General features: G+C 46.0%; 1 protein-coding gene across 3 annotated transcripts in view; it reads right to left on the minus strand.

The window, feature by feature from the left end:
• The window catches only part of Plxna4 (plexin A4), a 441,985-nt gene that overhangs the window by 358,800 nt on the left and 66,325 nt on the right, over positions 1–16,860 (minus strand). For all 3 annotated transcript variants that reach the window (XM_063285987.1, NM_001107852.3, XM_063285988.1), the window contains one exon: positions 8,972–10,241. In XM_063285987.1, coding sequence (XP_063142057.1) covers positions 8,972–10,156 — 1,185 coding nt within the window. In that variant the 5' untranslated portion in view covers positions 10,157–10,241. The remainder of the gene's footprint in view (positions 1–8,971; positions 10,242–16,860) is intronic.

The raw sequence follows: 16,860 nt of genomic DNA on the forward strand, positions 1-16,860 counted from the left end.
TGCATTAATTACACCTCTCTCTCTCTCTCTCTCTCTCTCTCTCTCTCTCTCTCTCTCTCTCTCTCTCTCTCTCTCTCTTTCTCTCTCTCTCTCTCACACACACACACACACACACACACACACACACACACAGCAGGGGCTGCCCATAGCCAGCCTCTGCTAGAAACCCAGCACCAGTGAATTACACGAATGTGGGATTTCTTTTTAAAGGAGGTATTGATCAGATAAGCTGTAATAGCTCATGTCTAAATACAGATTCCGATTGTGAGGCTCTGCAGTACAGGGTGATAATGATCACCCACTTATTAGGAACCATATCTCAAATATGGCTGCTGACCCCTCGGGTGCTCATAAATACACCAGGGCCTGAAGCACTGCATGCATGGGCCTCTAGAGATGAGGCTGTGTACGCTCTACTGTCTCCTCAGGGGTAAACAGAGAGGGCTCCCAGAGGCTCTTAGGAGCCTAGAAAGAACTCCAGGAGACTATGGTAGGCTTAGGTTTAGCCTTGTTGAGAAGCCTGTTTGTTACTCTGTAAGATGTGTTTGAGCGACCATTTCTCTAACAAAGAATTAACACACACACACACACACACACACACACACACACACACACACACACACTCCTTCAACCCTTTGATAGCTTCACTGATGAGCATAACCTTTGCTTTCTCCTTCATAATTCCTAACCCTCTCTGTCAGCTCTACTGAGGCTCTTACTGCAGGAAGGAAGCCAGGGAAGAACTGTTAGAGGTGAAGGTTGCCCCTGAACCCAGGCTGTGAACACAGAGAGCAGAGACAGAAATGGGGACTGTAGTCATCCACTTAGTTACTAATGCATCATCTCAGAGTGATTCTTTATTGTGTCCCTTTCAGTGGAATTGTAAGGAAAATGGATGTGTACAGAGGAAAGGAGGGAGAGCCAGCAAGACACAGCCACAGTAGCCTAGTTAGACAAATATGTTATTGAAGGGATTCAGTGCAAAGTGTCTCAGGGCTGAAAAAACAACCCAACAAATTGTAGCCAATGTTCCCAAGAACCAAGAGCTCTGCTTCCAGGCATCTCATAAAGGATGGAAGGGGCGAAATTTCAGTGCAGAAGAAAGCCAATTATGTCCCAGAAGCTCGGTGGGGAGTAGAAGCAACTTCCAAAGCTTAATTATTGTACTTCTTCTGTACCTATGGAGCAATGGAAGCCATCAACTAAGGCAATGTTTCTTTTTATACTAGTGTTGAAACCTCTGTGTATTTGGGTATCAACTGTTGACCAATGTCACCAGACATCTACGGAGTCCTTCGATAGTTGTGATAACAAGCTAGACTTCTAATAGGCTTCTGTGGCTACTAATTTCTGCTGGATTCCCAGGAGAGGGGCACTAATGCCGACATGCTTTCTGCAAGCCAGGTCATAACCAGCAGCGAGTGTTTGCCATGTGCCCTCCAAAGGGTTGCTGAGCAGCACCATCGGAGAGCAGCTCAGTCAGGATACTGGGGGCTGGACCCGTGACCTTCTCCTCATTAGCCCTGCTGCTGAAGGCCCTGGGTTCCTCCCTCTAATAAGTAACCATTGACATGGCACAATGGAGGCCTGCACAGGCCACAGCCATGGACCAGCTTGGCAAGAGAATCAGAACTCTGCAGGTGGCAACCAGGCCAGGAGCAAATCTAGTGGCCCCAACTGGACCCCTGGGGACTCCCAGAGAAGTTTCTCAGCCTTGTGAGCAATACCAGCCAAAACTCCACCAGGAAGCTTCCCTCCCTTTCTAGACCTTAGCTTTCCCGCCCCTAGCAGCTGCCTGTCAGGGGCAGAGACATCCATACAAAACTGCCCATCAATCCCAGCTCTTGCTCCCCCTCCCAGAGTTTAAGGCAGGCAGCCACAGCCACCATTCGAACTATAATTGAGGTGAGGAATGCCACGATGATTAAGTTTGTGTGTTTCCTGGCGGGTACAGGGAAGCAGTGGCCCTGCTCACCAGGCTGAATTATGGGGTAGGTCATTCCCTTGTTAGTGGGAATAAATTTTATTAGCTCCACTCATGTTGCCGTGTATCTTCCTCTCTTGCTCCTCCGGCCCGTGTGTCTGGGTAATGTCGCCTGCATGCAGGATAAATCAGCAGAACAGATCCCATTATATTTTGGAACACTGACAGAGACACAGTAATGACATGGAGAACAATACTGGTTTTCCTTGCTCTTGGGGATGCCAATATGTGTATGTGGACAGCACTTGGAGCCAGATTCACTGGGACGAAGGATCTAAATGGACAGATAGAATAAGGAAAGTGCCCTTGGTTGTCCCTTCCCTCTCTAACTTTGTTAATGAAATGAGAGCAGTTGCCAGTGTGTGGATGTGTGATCATTCCCTTCAGCCTTGCAAAATTAAAGGACATAGGAGACAAAAAGCAACAAGACTGTGACTCAGAAGATGTCTTCTTTTGGTGCACTGTCTGAGCTTCCATTATGCGTACATGGAAAAAGGGAGGCAGGCCTCAAACAAGCACATTCTAGGGATGAAGACACTGAATGTAACCTCAGTTAGACACAGCCCAAACCTCGCCAAAGAAGATACTGATGTTGTAGATCTCACAATAAACCACAGGGACAGTATAACCAGAGGTGAGGGTGCAGGGTGGAGCGGGGATCACTGGTACTCACCAAGGAGTTCCGGGCCTGCCCTTACTTTCTAATAACATTTGTGTGTTTCTCTTTTACTTTTTATGAAATATATAGTGTCTTACCAACTTCTTCTTTAGCATAAAGTTAGAGCAAAAGGAGAACTGTTTACTGGCCTTTTGATAGCTCATGAGCAGGCACTGTGCTGAAACCCAAAGGTCAGGACTGCCTGGCCAGCATCCTTGCCAAGATGCTACTAAATGAAATGAGTCAAAGGGAACCCCATATCTGGAGTGATCAGTGAGGTACATACATGAGTTGATAGACAAGATGTCCAGCATTCCATTTCAGGCTGTGCTATGCCATAGTGAAAGAGACTCGTGCACAAATACTCATATGCATTTGTATACTCGTGAGAGGGGACTATCACTATGTTCACGACTGAGGTAGTGTTGTGAGCAGGAGTAGAGAGAAACCACAGAGACAAGAAGCAGGAGGAGAGGGGTTTAGAGCAAGATGAAGAGACGCAACAAGAGGGAAGATGGACACAGGGAAGGTGTGTGCACATGGGCATATGTACTTGTGTGCATGATATTGTGCTGAACCTGGGAAGTGATGTCTCAGCATGGTGAGGATCCATGTCCTTAAGTCATAGCTCAGAAACTTAGGGACCATCTCTCTTTGACGTGCCTGTATTAAAATTTGGTATTTGTGATTCTTGGTTTCTACAGTCAACACCCCCCCAACACACACACACACACACACACACACACACACACACACACACACACGCACTGACCTGATGGCCTCCCAAGTAGCATCCTGAAAGAACATATTAAGTCAACATTGGACTTCTTCCCACCAGACCTAGCTCATCTCCCAGAACTTGGCCATCATCTCATGACCCCAAAAGATGCAGATGGGACTTCTGCAAATCCTGCTGACCAAGAAGGCTAAGATAAATGAATGGCTTTAGACCTGGACACCTAGTATGAGAGCTACATTGGGGTTGTCTTACAATAGGCATCTGAATTTTAAATAAGGAAATTGTGTACTCAGAGGGCCTGCAAGGAGTGAGGGCTTGCATATGTGCACCTATTGGGACATGAATGTGCTACTCCATGAACATTTAGTGGTCTGTAGTGTTGGCAAGATTGGTTGGAATGAGAAGGGAGTCAGGGTGTGGAAGAGGAGGAGTTCCTGGACCATGGGAGTGTGAGTGCCAAGCAAAGAGAGGAACTCTTGCCTCTCAACATAACAGGAAACAAAACCATGGAGTCAGAGCCCAGCTTCCTGCTGACAGAGAAATGAAAACAGCCCAAGCAGACTGGCTGAGACTGGCCTGGGATAGCTGCCTGGCTATTCCGGATGCTCGTTTTCATGGAGTTCAGGATCTCAGGCGCCACCAGGCAAACCTAAGTGAGGAGCTATGCTGGGATACAAGGCCAGCCTGAGTCTAAGGGGATGACCCTGCCTACTTCCTAGGACTACCTGCTGTGTTTGGGAAACAGATGACTCACACAGCATGTAGGGATAGGGTTCTCCTTCATATCAATGATGTATGCTGTTGGGCAGGAAGTGAAAATGAAGCTGGTTCTTGTACCTCTACCCCCATGGGACTGGCTAGGCCAGTGGGTAAACCTTCAAATCCTATGGGAGCTTGGCCCAGCCATAGTTCTTCCAGATAGGCCTCTGGAATCTTGGGAGATGTTTCCAAGATGCCTTAACTTGGAGAGCCCATTTGTACCTGATACTCTGTGTCTAGGACCACACATTCCCTGTTCTGCCTAGATGGTCCTTGCATAGGAACCTTGCCTATCCAGACATGGGAAAAGTAGTAGGCTTGGAATTTAGACACACAGTATGTTCTAGACTGCTAATTACATGATGTTGAGGTAAATGCTTGACTCTTTGTCCCTCTATCCCCTTTGGGCTTGGAGTCTAACTATTCTGCTGTTCTATAGGACTCTGGGAACAATAAAAAGGGGCATAAACCTTGCACACTGGAAAGACAGGGCTATACAAAGGTATGGTGACCCTCACTCTCTACTCCCAGTTATAAGGAACTGACAGGTGACTGGTGATGACTCAAAATAAGAGTCCCTGCCCCATGGACCCATTTATTTTTTCTAGCAAAAGATCATTCTGAGGTCAAAGCTCACAGAGAAGAGGAAGTGATTTGTATCCACTCTGTATCTGCCTCCCATTATCAGCCCTAGACTTGTGCTACCCGATGCTTCTTAGTTGGTTTCAAACTCAGACTTCAGGAAATGGAGTGACAGACACTCCCTTGACTACAACCTTTGTCCCATCTACAGGCTGTAGTGATTGCTTCCCTTTCACATTCCTGGAGACTGAGGTCTTTCCTTGATCTTGGCCACTCTGTTGCCTAGTTGCCTAAAACATTCCCAGGATTTAAGATGTCTCTCTACTCAGGAGCTTACTTGGAGCCAGAGGCTAGGGCTCTGTGAGAGACCCAGCAAGTTGAAAAGGGAGAGAAATGTAGGGATCCAAGCCTAGGACAACCTCTAGACTCATGAAGGACACAGATGCTTAGCTCACAACAATGCACTCCCCAGAGTGGGCAGCCTATTTCATATTAGAACTGTCAAGTTTCTGGGAAAAAGGCTGGGCTTCACAGAATCCTAGCACAGGACAAAAATGGTAGGCTACAAATCACGTAGCCCTAGAGGCGTGTGCTCTATAGACAGAGAGTTGCAGAGGTCTATAAAGAGGGCAGGGCCCGGGCCCGGGCCAGAGATGAGAAGATACAGAAATAGAAATTAAACCAAATCAGTTAACCCTCCTACATGCCTTCCTAACAAATTGGTCTCAGGTTAGTCTTCAGGCCCTTGAGACACAATCTAAGACCCCTATCAGATTGTTCTAGGTCTCTTATGCCTAGGTTAGTCCTCAGGCCCTTGAGGCACAATCTAAGACCCCTATCAGATTGTTCTAGGTCTCTTACGCCTAGGCTCTCACGAGATCCTCTGTGCAATGTGAAGGCTTTACTGCCTTCATTATTGGATGCCTTTTCCATTTGGATTAGAAAAGACTAGGACCCAGGAAAAGAAAGGCTTAAAAAGCAAAGTTAGGGGCTGTTCCTATCCCCCAAAACACCTAAAGATGCCTCACCAGCTCCCACTGTATCCATAACCAACGTAGCCCAGGGATCGGCACTTGCAAATGTTTCGATACTCACAGCCACTCCATCATAGGAGAGCACTCCTGGCTGTCCCCCAGGCTTCTCTCTAACATGAACACAGCCATCCTGGCCCATAGGGAGCAGAAGCATGAGCTTCAATCAGAAGGCTCTGGACTCATGAGGTAGGCAAGTGACCCAGGGTCAGACTACTTTCAGCTCTAAGTTCAGGGGAAGAAATATATGTCTCAAGAAATGGAAGAAGCCATATTAGCTCATTAAACATGTTCTGATAAGCATTCTAACTTACAGAATTAGGATAAAGTGTGTAATTGAAACAAATCTCTGGTCCTATCCCCCTTTGTTAGCTCTCCAAGTTATAACTATAATAAAGCCCACAGGTATTCCCCATCCTCCACAAACAAACCCTTAAAAAGTCAACCTCTTAAAGTCGTAGCCTCCCTTTGGCTACTTCCAGTAGCAGTACCCCATGGGACAAATCCAGCTGTGATGGTTAAGTTTTATGTCAGCTTGACACAAGCTGGATTGAAGAACTCTCAACAGAGTAAAGCCTCCATACAGTTTGTCTGTGGGCATTATCTTGGTTGATGATTGATAAGGGAGGGCCCACCCCACTGTGGAAAGTGCCACCTCTAGGCTAGTGGTCCTGGGTGCTATCCGAAAGCCACTTGAGCAAGCCATAAGGGACAAGCCAGTCATCTGTACTCCTCCATGGCCTCCGCATCAGCTCTTGCTTCCAGTTTCCACCCTGGCTTCCCTTAGCGATGAACTATGATATGGAACTGTGAGTTTGAATAAACCCCTTTCTCTCCAACTTACTTCTGATTACGTTGTTTATCGCAGTAATAGAAACCCTAACTAAGACACTGTCTGAGACTCAGTTCCCACTTTGCAGACCCTGAGGGAGCCCCAGAGTTCACCTTGTCCATTCTCTGTCTCTAGACTGGAAGAAACAACGACACTGGGGATGGCCACAGGAAAGCGGGATGCCAGCACAGCTGACACTGGGGACAGTGTGGCAGTACCGTCTGTCTGATGTTGACATTGTGCCATATGGGACATGTGTGGTCTGAGCAGAGCCCAAATGAATTGAAACAAGAGAGCCTGAGCAAAGGAACGTGGGTATCAACCAAATCAAAGGAAACTGATACTGTGCATTAAAAGCTGGCCTGGCCTTTTTTAGACTGGCTGGGAGACAGCCCTAGCCCTGTGCAGTTTCTGGCCTCCCCCTCCCTATTCTCAGCTCCGAACTCGCCTCTAACTTGAAAGAGCTAATTAAAGCCAAAAGAAAAAAATCAAAAGCTTGTTATCTGGCTCCGTTACTCCCAGTCCTGGCATTGGTCTGCCTCGCAAAAGCTGTACTCCCTCTGTTCTCTCCAAGGATACCATGCAGTGTTAGGGCCTACTGCTCTGTAGGCCTCTGGGACGAACTTGGCTTTTCTTTTATGACAGGAGCAAGAGCGGGATAGATACCTGTTCATGCAGTCTACGTGGACCCCTGTAGATGCTGCTGCTCCCAAAAGCAAAACCCAAAACAATTGTCAAGCAAGGTTTCTAAAGAAAACCATGAGAGATTTGAGAGATTGCAAAACCCTCTGATCTCAAAAAGAACTATCTGCTTGGTGATCGTTACTGCCATGCCATTTTTGGGCATAAGCAATGTATGCACATGGGTGTGCAAATGCATTGGTGGAGATATTTATTGCATTGTATTCAAGTGTGTCAGAGTGCTCAAATATAAAATGAATATTTAAAGAAGGCACTATGGATTGAAGTTCTCCCCTCCCAAATGCAGATTTAAAATTCCATTGCATTTTAATGATATCAAGAGCTTCCTGGGTAAAGGGGCTTGGTGGTTAAATCACTTGTTATACAGGTGTGAATCCCGAGTGTGGAGTCCACCAAATCCCATGCAAACACTGGGTGGGCATAGCAACCCACCTGTAATTCCAGCCTTGAAGGTGGAGGCAGGACAGTCTCCTGAGCAAGCTGGCTAGCAAAACCAGTCATTTTGCTGAGCTCTCTGTGCTTGACTGAAAGACTTTAACCTCAAGGAATAAGGTGGAAGGGCAATTGAGAAGGATTCTCCTTATCAACCTTAGGATCTGCACATACGCTAGGTCTACACACTGACAGGGCTTCCCAGAATACATAGAAGAATAAGAGACAGGATAGTTAAGAGATGGTTAGTGAGTAGATTCACTTGCTGTTGTTTTATTTTGCTTTTGTTTCTCAAGACACGGTTTTTCTTCCCTGGCTATCCTGGAACTCACTATGTAGACTAGACTGGGCTCTCGGATTCACAGAGATCCACCTCTCCCTTTTGGCAACCTCTGAAACTATGTCAAATATATTTCTGCTCACATTTGGTGAACCAGTCTTGTCATTCCACTAGAGAAGTATGAGGGTTCTCTATACTTATCTTCTACTGTTTTCCCCAACTGACCTATGTTTAAGTGTTCAATACACGCACATACATACACGCACAGCACAGATATGGTTTCTCATTGACCACCTACATTTGGGAGCACTGCAGAGTCCTCCAAGTATATAACATCCCTATGGATCCTTTTGACTATATCATCTACCACCCAAAATAAATGGCTCCAGGATTCTCACCTTGAATTCCCTTCCTGAAAGACTGTGGCCTGTAGGCTAAAATAAACCCTTTCGTTCCCAAGATGCTTTCAGTTGTGCTCTTTACCCCAGCAATAGAAACCTAAGAAAGACCTCTTTTCATGGCACTGTGAACACAGAATAACCTTATAAATATGGTTGAACTCTTCCTATCTCTCCTTGGAGACACGCAAGGGGCTAAAATAAAACCATAATTCTCTGGAACCCCATGTCCATCTCAAATGCAAAATGACTTCCCATGTTAGCACTTGCCTTATCTGAATCTTCCATCATTTCACTCTAAGCTTCTCTGCCGGAAACCAAAATACAAAGAACGTCGACTTCACATGTCTCCACCCACTCGCAGCCCTGTTTCTCATAACCAACAAGAGACCAGAATGAGTCGCCTATAAGAAATATACATTTTAACTCTAGCTGATTCCTTCATACTAAGGATGCTTGGCTGGTGATAGTCCAAATTGAGACCCAAAATGGAGACCCATTGAAACCCCATAGAGGCTACAAATGGTCTGTGCAAAGCCCACTGTCCAGGCCCATGAGATCCCTCCTTACTCACCGCGCTGCTGCAAGGGATGTCCTTCACCTTGAGCCAGGCCAGGTCAAGCGTTCCCTCGCCCCTATAACAGGACTGTAGGCGGTCCTTAATGCGATCATTGATCTGCTTCAAGATGAAGACGCACAGGGCAGACTCATCCAGAGATTTCATCTTCCTCTTCTGGCCCTTGGAGAAGACGGTGAAGAGGAGGTCATCATCTGGGCGGACACCCAGGGTCCGGCCGAGCACTGCACCAGCCTTAGACAGGTAGGCAGCCTGTAGTAAGCGATACTCCACCCCACTGCGCTCACAGCCAATGGGCACCTCTACATAGGAATTGAAGGCTGTGTCCTCTTTGCAGAGCCTCACAAGCTTTGAGGTGTACACCTGCTCCTTGGTCGTGGAACCTGGGGGGGACACCATCTCTGGCTGAAGGGTCAAAAAGTAGACAAAGTTGCCACTGCTGAAACCATAGACATAGTAAATGTCAAAGTCGGGGATAACCGTGAAGGTGTCTGAAGGGATCTTAATCATAGAGGCCACAAATTCATCATGGAAAACATAAGCAAACATGCCATCCGCCTCAGAGTTCTTAGTCAGCTTCCTGCTGGAGATGGTAGGAAAATATTCAGGTTTGCCATCTACTGCTGTGGCAATAAATAGTTTATCATCGAAGTTGCTGTAGGAAACGATCACCCCAAAGACTGAACCACTCTCATTAACCCCCGAGAGGTAGTGTTCCTTCTTGTGAAAGGGCTCTCCCAACTTGAAGAGGTCCTCAAGCCTCAGGAGCTTGCAGATACCCTGGTATAGGCTCCCACATGCAATCAGCCTGTTTTCTTTGTAGTCTATAAGCAGCATCTTGTTGACGTTATTGGTGCTGGCCAGGGGCTCATTGCAGGTCTGAACAATCCGAGGTGGGTAACACTTGGGGTTGTCCTCGTCTGGCCCTGTCTGATGAGTCACCAAGACCTTGAGGTCACTAGAGAGTTTGTAGATCCTGTTGACAGCCCCCAAATAAATGTGCCCTGTCCTCTCATCCACCACAAGGTGATTGAAGCCCTCGGTGGGCTCCCCTCGGAATGTGACAAAAGAGGGCTTCTGAGACATCTGGGGTGGCTGGCGCGGAAGCAGGGTAGAGGAACCCATCCCTACCACCAGCAGGTGGGAGAGCAGGCAAGTCCAGTTCCAGGGCATGGCTTTCATTTCAGACACAGGTCCTATCAGACACAGCGGCACTCCAGCACAACCGTCCCTTTCGGGAGGCCAGGACTCAGCAGGGCTGTCTCCCCTAGTAAAGAAAAAAGATTTAATTGTGAGTGTTCCATGGCAGGGTTCTGTGGTACCTTCAGATCTGCCTAAATTTGGCACATAGATGACATCAACCTGTCCTGGGATAGCTAGAGGCCAGCTTAGGTGAATGGGTTGGTGGCTGGCAGCCTTAGTACACCTATCAGTAATAATGATGGTGATAATTGTCATGGTGATGGTGATGGTGAGGGTGATATTGGTGATGCTGATAGGAAGCCACATCGCCTACTGAGTATCTGACTTTGCATCATCCCTGGCCAATGACTCTGGATACTGTCTCATTTCATCTTAGCAACTCTTCCACAGTGAGCGTCTTCCAGTTGACCTTCTAGACTTAAGGTCTACACTTTTCTGTTGACCTTCTAGACTTAAGGTCTACACTTTTCTGTACACGCCAAGTTGACACCTATGGACTCTGCATTAGTGGGTTCTCTGCTATTGAACCCAAGTTAGTGATCAAGGTGAGCAGCTTTTGCAAAAGGCTAGAGGGAGGAGCCACCTATACTGGGGTTTTGCTCAGTTCTCTGTGTCCACTGTCTATGGACCACCTCCTGCCCACTCTCTTAGGCCTAGGAGACAGTCACAGAGATCTCATTGTTATTAACTCGAAACTACAGCACTATCCCCTGAAGACTGCAATCTTTTAAGAAGCCTCATTACCTTCTGCTGAAATTACCAAATTTATACATATTGTTACCTGCCAGAACTTTAAGTGCTAACAACAGAACCATGTGATCATTTAATACATCATTTTACACCTAAGCAATGTCAGCCTATGAGACTTTTGTGGCTTGTGCCACCAAAACTGGGAAGAGTGGCTGAAGCAGTCCACAGCAGGTCTTTCACCATCTCATTTGATCTCAGCCTCTCACAGCAAGAGCTGGACTGTACTTCTTGTTATGTACACAGAATTGCTATGGCTGGTCCCCTTCTGAGGGACACCCATTACAACTGCTGTCCCAGATCCTCTTTATCCTTCCTGCTTCCTCTACCAGATGTACAGTGAGGTTGAACTAAAAGCCCACATCCCCATCCTTCCATCTGCAGCAGTCAGCAGTCCCCCCACCTTGGTATATGACCCAGCTACTATGGGCTCTTCTATCATTTTAATGAGGTAGATCTTGGCTGCCCCTAATGCTGAGGACTCCTCTGTCTCCTGTAGTGGGGACTCCCCCTGCCTCCTACAATTTCCTTCGAAAGAAGAGAAAAAGTAATTCAGAAACCAACTGGCAATAAACAAACAAATCATCTTTTGGGAACAAAATTGCCGTCCATCCTAGCAGTTCCCTTTCCTTCTATTCAGTGTACTTTCTGCGTGAGTTTTCAGCATCTCATTTCTTCCAGAGTGGATGAAATAAGGTCCAGAATAGCCAATATCTTATTTAGGGGCGTCTCCGCTCTGTAGGATTTCTCATTCTCCCAAGCTCCTAAAACAATGAGGTTATGGGATGAGATAAATTGTTAAAGTAATGGAAATCACCCCAGCAAGAAGGAAGCACAGGTTAGCTGGACACCCAGAGAAGAGGGGGGTAAAAAACCAACAACAACAAAGACTTTACACTATCAGCCAAAAACCTAAGAAAAAGCACCTCAGTAAGACATTAGAAGGCCTTTACAGAAGGAAAGCCCCATCCTAACATCAGGTCTGTAAACTAAGAGCCTTCATATATTTACTCATATGTTTCAAACGTATACTCAGAACATGTGCAACACAGGCAAGATATTGTAGGACGTCTGTGTCAGGCTGTCAGTTCCTGTCAAGCCAGGTAAAAACCTCTAGAAAGAACCTGACTTATCACAGGAGATGAGGAGTTGTGTGACACATGACTGCATGCTTTGGGAGTTCTTACTTGAGGAGAAGGAACAAGAAGCAGACTCCCGGAAACCTTGTCAGGGAGTAGCATTTGAGTCAAACCAGGAACTCGGAGAAAAGCTAAGCCGGGAGAAAAGCGCCTTCTTGGGAGAAGTCCACAATGGAAGTATTCCACCAGGGTGTGGATGAGGAAGCAAAGGCTTGGAGAACACAGCTCAAGAATAAGAAAGAAGGTATAGCAGAAGAGAGAAGTCAAGACTAAAATGCACAGAGCTGAGGAAAGAGGAAAAACTTAAGTAAAACACAGAGAAGTTTCTTGAAGCAGTACCTCCATGCCCTGTATAAAGCCCTCACCTTCACTGGAGGAGAGTTAGAGCTGAGGATTGATGAGACCCAGGAGCCAAACAGTTGCTAGTGCATCCATATCACCAAGCCCTGCCCAGCATGCAGTAGAGGCTCAACAACCATCTCCTCACTGTCAGAAAGAGAGGCCAGAAGCAGAGAGAAAGAGCGGTGTGTGTGCAGCACTGGCTGTACCCCAGGCCCCCTGCCAGGTAGATGCTTTCCTCTGTATTAGCTCATATGGTTATCATCGCCATCCCTAGAGCAGGATGGTTTTCCCTTTTCTGCAGATGAATTAGCTAGTTTTTCAATGATAGGTGACCAACGAGGGGCAGAGTTAGGGATGGGATCCAGGTCTGTAACACTGCAAAGTCAAACACTTTCTAGAAATGCCTCATTGCACAACCCAGAATATAGAAGAACCCTTGGTGTTCCTATTTCATTCACACGAGTCCCAGGCACAGAGGTCCCAGGATATCACCTACCAAACCCAGGAAGAAACGGGAATTTTTGTGATGTGCATGGAACTACCCGGGAGGTGACATCCATTACGGGCACAGCAATGCATGTAGTGATAGATGTACACGTGATGACTCTGAAAGCATTGATGAGCACATGAGGACTCTGCTCTTTACACAGCAGGTGCTGCTGCTGTTCTTAATAATGAATGGTAATGATGTTGGGTTAGAAACACAAGGATTATAGTAAGGGGGATGGTACCTACTGATTAAAATGAAAATTTTTTTTCAGCACAAGTCATGAGGAGTCAAGATAGTTCCTCTCGAATTGTCTTTCCAAATCCAAAAAGGCAGAGGAGATCCTAGATATTTGTTTTTTTGAACTAGGTACTCTGGTTAAATGGTACTCAAACCCCTGATTTTAGAGACAATGAAGGTGATAGTGAAAGGGATCAAAGGAAATCACAGAAGGTCGAGTGGGATAAAAGATGGAGATGAGACGAAGGTTAGGGGGATAGCTCCGTTGGTGAAGGGCTTGTCATGCAAACATGAGAACTTGAATTTGATCCCTAGAAAGCATGTTAAAAAGCCAGGCATGGTGGTATATGTTTATAAACCCAGTCCTGGGGAGGTCCCTGGACCTCCATGAGTTCTAGGCAAGTGAGAGTCCACCAAGGTTGACCTCTAACCTCTATATGTACAAACTGAAATGCACATGCACTAGCACACTTATGTGTACCCCAACATGAACACACACACACACACACACACACACACACACAAATTCAATCAATCAATCAATCAATGAAATATGAATAAAAGATGGTGGTGAAGAAGCTCAGACCATTTATTCCCCATTCAGTGTTCTTCCTATCACATTTGGCCTCTTCTGACTTTATCTAAACCTGTTCCAACATCTGCTCCCCAGCCTTGAAAGTGACAGCTATTCGGGCACCATATGCTCTGCTGGCTAACAGAGCTCTCACTGCAGCTCTGCCAACAGCCAAATTCCAGAGGGGCTGGTATGCTCACTACAGACAGGCAAAGGCAGGTTGGGGCATAGCCACAAGCCCTTTGGGAGGAAACTTTCAGCAGACCCTGTATCAGAGCATGTCATGTGCCAATCACTTGGCCCATCTTATTCTACACACTCGCAGACCCACAGCCAATCCACAGATCCCCAGCCAGTGCCAGCAAAGCAAGGAGGGCTATAATCATGACTTTACTGGGCAGGAAGGGTCCAGAGCTCATTCGCCATCTTCTATCAGGGACCAAAATGAGATACGGTTATGCATCTCAAATACTTATCACTTCTATCTGGGGACAGTGAAATTACTGCTCTGGAGGGGAAGGGGAACTCACAAGAAATGATAACTGGTGCTGGGAATGAACAGCTTCTCTCTCTCTCCCCCCCCCCTTCCTCTCCCTCCCTCTCTCTCTCTCCCGCACACTCCCCAGGAAAAAGATTGATTAGAAAACAAGGAACAAAAAAAAAAAAAAACAGAAGAGGACATGGTATGGACAAGCATGTGGATACCAGCTGAACTCACTAAAGATGGCCAATACCAATCTTCCCACCACAGCTCAGGACCCTCAGACAGAGCCACCAGTAACATCTCAGGGTCACCTAAGGTTATTCTGACCTCACAAGACTGCAAAACTGGATCTTCCAAAGGGTGAAGATGTCTCTCCCAGGACATCGACTCATGTAAATGGAATCTTTAGTCCAAGAATGCCCTATTACTGGTCCAAAAATAATTGATCTGGAAAGAACTAATTTCTGATACTTCAAATTACTCTCGTCCAAAAAGACATTTAGCTGATTTTAAAATAATTCTAAAATTTAAAAAGCACCAACCTTTATTCTTCCATTTATAAACTCAAATCATTTCAAAAGATTTTAAAGAGTTTCCTGAACCAGGCAGAGTGGGCAAGGGGACCAAGGACAGGTCACTAACCCCACAGACCAAATCAAACCCAAACACACTGCCACCTCCTCTTTGTGAAATCATCCTTTAGCTCTGAGTGTTCTCAGGGGAGAAGGAACTCATTTTTAGAAGCTGATCATCATTTTGATTAAAGCAGTTGGGACTGCCTTTGTTTTATATGGCAAGTTTTGAAGAGCTCAAACTAATTTTCATGAGTGCTACCATCCTCTCAGATTCCTGAGTGGCAGAAAGAAAGTTATTATAGAGCAGTTTAAAATAGCAATTAGCTCACAAAATTCCTTCAGAATTTACAAGTCGTCTTCACATACATTACCTCGTTTTGATTTCATTGTTCACCATGACCCCGTTGGGCTACCATTCAATGCAGGCAAACGATTGCTGGGCCCATCTTGTAACCCAAGGGTGTAGGTATGAAAAAGATCCTCAAAGAATGAAGCCGTAAGAGAACAGAAGTAAGGAGAGATGCCCTGGTCCCGGCTCAGGTTGTATAGATGTCTAGGTGGTGTGCATGACACCTGCCCTACCCATAGACATGAGCCAAAAGCTTTCCCCTTTCCATAGGCTAGTTCAGGTTCAGTGTTCTGGAGTCATTAATGAGAGGATCTTGTTTTCTATTACTGTGATAAATTACCATGGCCATATGCAAGTTGGATGGGATGCATTATTTCAGTTTATGTCTCTACATCTCAGTCTAGCAGAGGGAAGTCAAGACAGCAATTTTTAATAGAACAGGAACCAGAGACAGAAACTGATGCAGAGGCCAGGGAGGGGTGCTGCTTACTGGTTTGCAAAGGCATGGCTTGCTTAGTCTACTTTCTTATAGAACCCAGGAAGACCTGCTCAGGGATGGCACTGTCCACAGTGGGCACTCCCACATCAATCTTTAATCAGTAAAACATCCTATAGGCTGGCATACAGGCCAATGTGGTAGAAGCATTCTTTTTGTTAGGATCCCTCTTCCCAGATGAATATAGCTCATGTCGAGTTGACAAAACTAACCAGGGCAACTGTAATCCACACAGAGGGAAATCTAGAAGCGCCTACTGCTACGTCCTCTCTCCCAGGCTCTTCTTCAGTGAGGTTGAGTAAGAAGCCTAAGAAAGCGATGGGTCCCCAGCTCATTCCAGTGGTGATGAATATCCCAAGTAAGATTTGGGGGTGAGCATGAACTCACAGACTTTCACAACCACATGTTGCTCTCCCTATCTTCAGGCTGTACCCCATACCCTTCCCAAGGTTTCCACCTGTCCATGGCTTTAGCTTCTGGAATTGCATTCATTTCTCAAATGAAGCCTTCTCTGAGCCCAAGAAGAACCTAAGACGTCCTGTCGTATGTTGGTACAAGAACCAGGGCCCATCAGAGACTTGCAGATGACAAACTGTTAAGTTCATCTCAATTTGTTGTCCTCTCTAATATCCCGAGTCTCTTAAGACTAAGGATCATGGGCTGGCAAAATGGCTTTTACCAGGTTAAGTGTCTGCCACCAAGTCTAGTGACCCCAGTTCAGTCTCTAGGTCCCAGTTCGGTTTATCTAGGTCTGTGGGGAAGAACAGACGCTTGCAAATTGTCCTCTGGTCTCCACGGGGCACATGTACTTTCTCACACACACAATGAATGAATGAATGAATGAATGCAGTAAATGTTTTAAATAATAAAGATCATCTTTTTTTAATCACTGAATATCTCTGGTTTTACACCTAGATCCTAAGACACAGGAAGTATGTAATAAATGTTTGAGGATGAAGAAAAGAAGGAAGAAATGAATGATTCTTTCTTAGCAGAGTCTACATGGCGGCAGCTGGTATCAATTATGGATAAAATTCGAAGTAAATCTCGGTGCTATGCCAACAAGGTCAAAAAAGGTCTGGATTGACAAAGTTAGTTTTCCCAACCTATTCCAGAGCTTATAAATACTTAAAATACTCCATTTTGTCCCTTTAAAACGTGAGTGCAAATGCATCTGAGAAGCTACGTCTTCCATACATGATTTAGAAGGGGACCAGCAGTCCACAGCTGGAATATTGTCACAAGTCACC

The sequence above is a fragment of the Rattus norvegicus genome, chromosome 4 (genome assembly GCF_036323735.1).
Source record: "Rattus norvegicus strain BN/NHsdMcwi chromosome 4, GRCr8, whole genome shotgun sequence".
Taxonomy (NCBI): domain Eukaryota; kingdom Metazoa; phylum Chordata; class Mammalia; order Rodentia; family Muridae; genus Rattus; species Rattus norvegicus.